The sequence below is a fragment of the Agrilus planipennis genome, unplaced genomic scaffold (genome assembly GCF_000699045.2).
Source record: "Agrilus planipennis isolate EAB-ADULT unplaced genomic scaffold, Apla_2.0 scaffold38, whole genome shotgun sequence".
Lineage (NCBI taxonomy): Eukaryota > Metazoa > Arthropoda > Insecta > Coleoptera > Buprestidae > Agrilus > Agrilus planipennis.
In genome coordinates this window covers 469,982-476,784 of record NW_020438882.1, presented here as the reverse complement: position 1 = coordinate 476,784, position 6,803 = coordinate 469,982, and the positions used below count along the sequence as shown (strand labels likewise).

At 32.6% G+C, this 6,803-nt stretch overlaps 1 protein-coding gene across 1 annotated transcript; it reads right to left on the bottom strand.

Annotated features, from left to right (window-relative positions):
- Positions 1–62: 62 nt before the first annotated feature.
- LOC108745267 (zinc finger protein 845-like) lies at positions 63–5,938 on the bottom strand. Its single transcript, XM_018481411.2, has 8 exons — positions 5,315–5,938; positions 4,641–4,793; positions 4,500–4,580; positions 4,147–4,444; positions 3,229–4,096; positions 2,683–2,997; positions 2,241–2,460; positions 63–2,133 (listed from the first exon to the last, which is right to left on the bottom strand). Exons 1-8 carry the CDS (start codon positions 5,456–5,458, stop codon positions 457–459), a joined length of 3,756 nt encoding a protein of 1,251 aa, XP_018336913.1. The 5' UTR covers positions 5,459–5,938; the 3' UTR covers positions 63–456.
- Positions 5,939–6,803: the final 865 nt, after the last annotated feature.

Here is a 6,803-nt window from a genome sequence, read left to right as displayed (position 1 = left end):
TCTTATAGGCATAGAAAGTTTCGCTAAGAAATAAAAATAAAAATATGCTGGTACATTAATTAAATAAATATAAACGTCAACAATACTAATTATAAGTAAAAAAAACTACCCCAAAACATGAATAACACAACACTTGGAATAAATAATCCTGCGGGAAACAGACAATCCTAAAAAATACAAAATATTCTTAATTTAAAACCACTTTTGAAAATTGGAATTAAATAGATGTTCTAAACAAGTTTATCTTCAATTTGGTTACAAAATACAATCAGAAAAGTCAAAAAGACTTGAATTTTCTTACTTATAAATTTATGGACTCTTTTAAAGAGTGAAATTTTTCGCTAATTTTTGAAAACAACCGTTCTTTTATTCAAGAAAATAATTGCAATATCCCTCGCAAATAAAGTACGTTAAATGTAACTTTTCCAGCTTCGAAAAATTAACGAACAAACCTTTTCAAAACGGATGTGTCGAAATTATATGATTCCTTAGATCTTTAGCAATTGGAAATCCGACATGACAAATGGAACAAGAATAAAACTTTTTAGGTAACTTATCAATAGATTTTTCCGTTCCAGCGACCTGTTTCTGTCTTTCGTGCACCTTCAGATGCGTAGAGAGTGCATTTTGTTTCTCAAATAACCGATCACACTGAGTACATTTAAAATTTTTCTTTATAAATTCCCGATGATTTTCTTTTATATGCGCGTTTAAGTGATCACTACGTGTAAAATTAGCTGGACAATATTTGCACGAAAAATTTTTAGACACTTTCTGACCATCTATAACTTGTGGGGGTACATGATGCTGCTGCTGATTAGTTTTTTGTTGTTCTACTACTTTATGCAGTTGCTGGTGTTTATTATAAGCCAGTTGCGTTTCGAAATCTAAATTACACGGATCACAATGGAAAACAACTATTTGTTTGGTGTCAATTTTCCTATGAGCTTCTAGAACGTGTAATTGCAAGGCAGTTTCATTAGAAAACTGTAGGAAACATGTAAGACATTGAAAGGATTCCATTTCTGTAGGTGTTTGGTGTTGTGGTTGTAATTCATTTTGTTGCTTTTTATTATCCTCTTTAGAAGGAAAGGAGTTTACCATTTTGCGGAAAAGTTTTTCCTGTGTCCTTAGTTGTTTCTCAACTTTGCCACGCTTGTGCCATCCCTGATGAGATGAGAGAGCCGAGGCAGTGTCGAAAACCTTCTTGCACACACTACAGGGATGTTTATTTGAAGTAGTGGTACTTTGGTTGGTATGGGGTTTAGGTGCAACACTTTCATTATGTTCTCCTTGCATATGGTCCTCCAGGATGGTCATGTTTTTAAAGGGAATCTTGCAGTGCTTACAGTAGAAGTAACGTTTCTTTTGTATAGGTGTGCATTCCAAGTCATGTCTTTCTTTGTGCTTTTTAAGGGCAAATTTAGTTGTGAAATCTTTGTCACACAGATCACAAAGGAATATGTGAAGTTTTTTCGGTTCAACGGCCTGAATTTCATTATTAAGTTGTGGTATACCCTCTTCAACATGTTCCAATTTATGTTTTTGAAGTTCTGCAAGTCCTAGACAAGCTTGATGACATACATCGCACCAATACGTTTTAGATTTGTTTCCGAGTTTTGACTGGGCTCGACTTGTCGAGTTGGTATTGATACCGTGACATTTCATATGATTACGTAAATTGTATTTGCTGGAGAACACTTTAAAGCACTTTTTGCAGGTAAAATAGGACTCGGCGTCATCGCTATCCTTGCTGGTAGTTTTCTTTGCCGCCGATTTTGCATCATTTACGTGATTTGTGTTATTAGATACTTTTTGTGATTGGAAGGATAAACGTTCGTGCATTTGCTTGTGCATATACCACGACCCACCTGTGAACAACATTTTGTCACAATATTTACATTGACGTGGATATTCGCGAGGAATTTTACGACCAGGGTGATGTTTGTTGTTATGTTCCCAAAGACCACCGTAACCTAAATAAGTTTTATTACATACTTGACACGAGTACTTTTTAGTATTGTCTTTTTTATCGTCTTCAGGTCTATCTTGCGCTGTCAAAATGGGCATTTGTTCGTGAAGGGACTTGTGTTGAACCAATTCTTCTTTGGTGTCAAATACTTTGTCACAAACCTGTAACAAAGCAAAATTTCAGAAACTACATTAATACCCCTTCATGTAAACGCGAATTTAGCATACGTTTCCATATGTAAATGAGTCACTTAAAATGAATTGCTTACCTCACACATTAGTAAAGCACTAACCATACTGCTTTTATAATTTTGTGTTTTGGAATCCCTATATACTTTAATATTGAGGTGAACACTTCTGTGTTGATCCAGTTCTTTCTGAGTGGTAAATTTCTTTCCACAATCTTCACACGGTAATCTATGCATGTCCTTATGTTTCGTGAATTTTACTAAATCATCGAACGTAGCTTTACATTCAAGACATGAATACCTATAATAAATTTAATAAAAATTTGATCAATGATACTACAATTTCTTTAATAATTAGCACTACCGAATAAATTAAAAATATAAATGTGACCAATTAATTAAATTACGTGATTTTTCTGAATGAGTCATAAATAAAAAGTACATATAATTTTCAGAAATTATTTGCTTTATTGACTACTTTAAAACCATTGATTTCTCATTAAATAATAAAACAGTTCCTCACTTAAATTCCTTAACATTTCGGGGTGTTGATTTAGATCTAGGGACCTGATCTGGTGATTTATTAATGTTGTGGACTTCATTTTCGTGTTGTTTCAATTGAACAACGAGTCGGAATGTTTCCGGGCAATACTTGCACATGAGGGTGTTCAATGATTGGTCATGGGTTTTGGCGTGACGCATCATGTTGTGATAACTTGAATAAACCTTGCCACAAACGTGACAAGCGGAGCGTGATTTTTTTTTCGGGCCCACTAAGGCATGAGGATTAACAACTTTCTCACGTTCTTCAGTAACTTCAGTAGCTTCAGGTTCCAACCTACGAAAAAAGTCAAAATTTCTCTGAATATGGTATCAGAAAAGAACTTAATGTAAATATTTGTATAATGTTATAACGAGAAAAAAAGAGGAGGCGAACTTTAAAAAAATTGGAAGAAATACCCGGAAATGGTAGTTAGTAACAAAAGAAATTTTAAATAAAAAAAAGGAGTTGAAAATAAAAAAAATTAAGTTCCTATTATCAGATAAGAAATAATTTTTGTTAACTGACCTAGGCGCTTCACGGTTTCGTCGTTTTACCTCCTCAGGTCTTTTTATCAATTCAGCGGGTGCTGAAACTCTCTTCCGATAATTGTCTTTGGATTCTAGACTAAAACCTTCAGAACTGTCGTGTTCCAGTTCACAATGCGCTTTAAATTCGGTCATACTTCCCATTATTTTCCCGCAAATGTCACAACGATAATTCATTATACATGAAGACAGGTACATGTGTCGTCTTAGAGCATCCGCCGTTTCAAAAGTAGTACTGCACTTTTTGCAACTCGTTTCTGTCTCTGAATTCCCAACATGAAAAGTGTTGACATGCTGGCAAAAGTCCTCGTGATACGCAAAAATAAAGTGGCAAAGCATACAAACATAAAGCTGATAAAGTCGTACTTTCATTTCGGTGTTTTCTTTTGCCTCAGCAAGTCTTTTTAAGTTTCTCAATTTCTCTTTTGGACAGGACGCATAATGTTTCATGTAAGTAGACCGATCAGTAAAAGTGATCATACAGTTAAAGCAAGTGTAACATGGAAACCATATGGGATTCTTTCTAATGTGTTGAAGAATCTGTTTGAATGAATGGAGCTGTTCGTTATGACAAATACATATGAATGTTTCATTCATTTTAATCATCGCTTTACATTTTTCTAAGTAGCTCGTCTCGATTTTGGTGAATCCGTTAAACGTGTAAGGACTCGGACTTGGAGTTGCATGATGTTGTAGTTTTAATTTTAGATTTGCAGCAAACTGAATTTTTTGTTGGTCAGATTCACTCGTAAAATTGTCAACTGTAGCAGGAATTGGTTGGGCATCACTCATATTTGTTTCACCATTACATGAATGTAAACCAGAACTGTTTTCATCATCTATACAAACTGTAGGGAAGAAATTAAAATAAAAAAGACCTTATTTTTTGTAATTTTACCTTCACTGTTCTGAGATTTAGTATTTTCTGAATCTTCTTGATTTTTATTAGCATGGATTGTTCGTTCATGTTTGTTCTTATTGCTTACTGAGCTGAATACCTTATCACAAATACTACATACTCTAGAGTCTCCTGAGGGAACACTGTTAACTGTTTCATCATTAAATGAAGTGGAAGAATTGTCTTCATTAAATATATTTTCACTCTCAGGTGGATGAGGAGTTAATGGAGGAGGAAGATCCTCAAATGAGTCATCTAAGTTATACTGCTCTGTTTCCATAGGTTCTTCCTTTATTGCCTACATTATATAATAAACAAAATTGTATGTCTATTATAAACAAATAAAACCTTACCCCTTCTCTTTCCTCATCATTAACTGCACGAGCTGTATCATCAACTTCATCATACAATGTTTCATCTTTAATTTGTAAACTCTGCAATAAAAATAGTTGTAAAATACTACAATATCACAGTTTATTTTAAATAATAATCACCACATCAGCTATCTGATTTGAATTCCAATTTTGCATCCTTAACTCTAAAGTTCTTTGATTTATTAAGCAACTTCTTTTGTACTTGTCCCATTCATTCAATATTCCAATGCAAGACTGACAAATCATGGTGGATATTTTGTCTGAAGCTTCAATCTAAAAAAATTAACGAAACCAAAACATTTTATTTTCAAATTTATGGTTAACTTTTAGGTTAACAAAATCAAAGTTAATTTTTATGGATTATCAGGCATTTCAATTTATTTAATTTTTGGAACTATTAAATCCTAACTTTATAAAAGGTAGTCCTAATATTAGTAGTATACTTCTTTAAAAAATGAATAAATTCAAGATTGTAAAGAGTTGAAGGAAGTTGGTACACATTTTTTCCAGTTTTATTGAATCATTGGAATTTTTTACCAAAAAGAAATAGGTGGTATAATCCACTTTACTTGCAAAATTTTGATAAAATTTTACCAATTGCACTCAGCACGCATCATACTGTAGAGCGACACTAAATAATGTCAGATTTCAATGGATTCCTTGAGTTCGTTCGTTCTTTTCACCGGTGACAACAGGTCAAAAATGACCGACAATTCGAAGATTTTAGATTTGCAATTTATGAGGAACAGTGCTTTTAACTTATTTTGATTAGGTTTTGGGTCCATTAAGCTTACCTCGATCCCTAAACTAGTATATATTCGCTGACTCAATGATGAGCGGCTCGTCGAACTATCGAAAACAGACTTCAAGGAACTGGAATTCTCTGATAAACATAGTCGACAGCAGGAGCTGTAATTGCCGAAAGTCTGTTGTGCCATTACAATTCTTAATAAAAACAATTAGAAACTATCACGACACACTTTTCTGCATCTGTTGGTTGCACTTTACAGTTTTATTTTACCCTAGTGCAACTTGAAAATCACATCATCCTGACGAATGCACTTCCACAAACACCACGCCATAACGGAATTCATCCCATTCCTATCCCCACTTTAATGATGAACAACGTGAGGCAAAGGGATCGTTGAAGGAAGATGGAAGGAAGGAATTAGTTTCCTTCCCACAATCATGTTTTTGAGGAAGGAATGGTAGAAGGTATATTTTCTTAACCCAAAGTCATCTTGTTACATTATTTTCCTTCCAATTCTCTAATACCAATCCTTTTGTTTCAATCTTGTAAATTCCTTTTGTCAATCGCATCAAATTTCTTAGTCATCTCAGCAAGAATTGTGTTCTGTCAACTTGACATCTTGCATTCAATGTAATCGTAAAACAATTGATTTTAATGCAGATAACGATAAGATTGGATGATCTACAAGTTATTTGTTTTTTTCAACAAATATTTTTTGAAGCAACTCTTCATTCCTTCTCAAAAGATGGATTCTTCTCAACATAGTTTCCGTATGCAAATAGGTATCAGTTATCAAATAAATATAATAATGTAACAAATAGATAGTCAATTAATATTCTCCAATTTAGTTTTTATCAGCTGTAAAGTTTAAATTTTAAACACTTATATTAATATCTCCAATATCATTTTTTAATCAATAATCTTTGAACGTCTACTCTGGTTGTCTAATAAACAATTGTTTCCACCTTTGTGTTGAAATTATCTTTTCTACTGTAGGTATTTAAGTCTGACTTGTAATAATTGGTAATTAATAGCTAATAATTGTTTGTTCCTACGGTAGAATTATTTTTTTCCAAAAATGTTCAGAAATTCAAGGAAGCAAAAATTGTTAGAAAGGAAATTCAAATTTTCAGGATAAGTATTAATTTTTCAAATATTATAATTTATTTTGTTTCCGATATATTTCAAACACAACATTTTTGTATTTATGAAAAATTAAATGGTTTTAATGGGACTTGAAAATCGAAGTAAATTCTGTCAATTTTAACTACCTGTTCGTCCTTTCTTGAATATTTTTCTGATTAAGATTCTCATTAAAATGTAATGCCTACGGAAATTAATATAAAAGTAACATATAAAGCCACATTTTTTAAATTACTGATGTTTTAAATAATTTAAATTTTTAATAATAATATTGTATTTATATGCCTGCTTAACATGTACCTACTATACCATACTATAGCCACTTCCGCTTTTTGTAGACAAAAATGAATAAGAATGTATGAAGTGATTTCGGTTTGCTTGAAATTAAA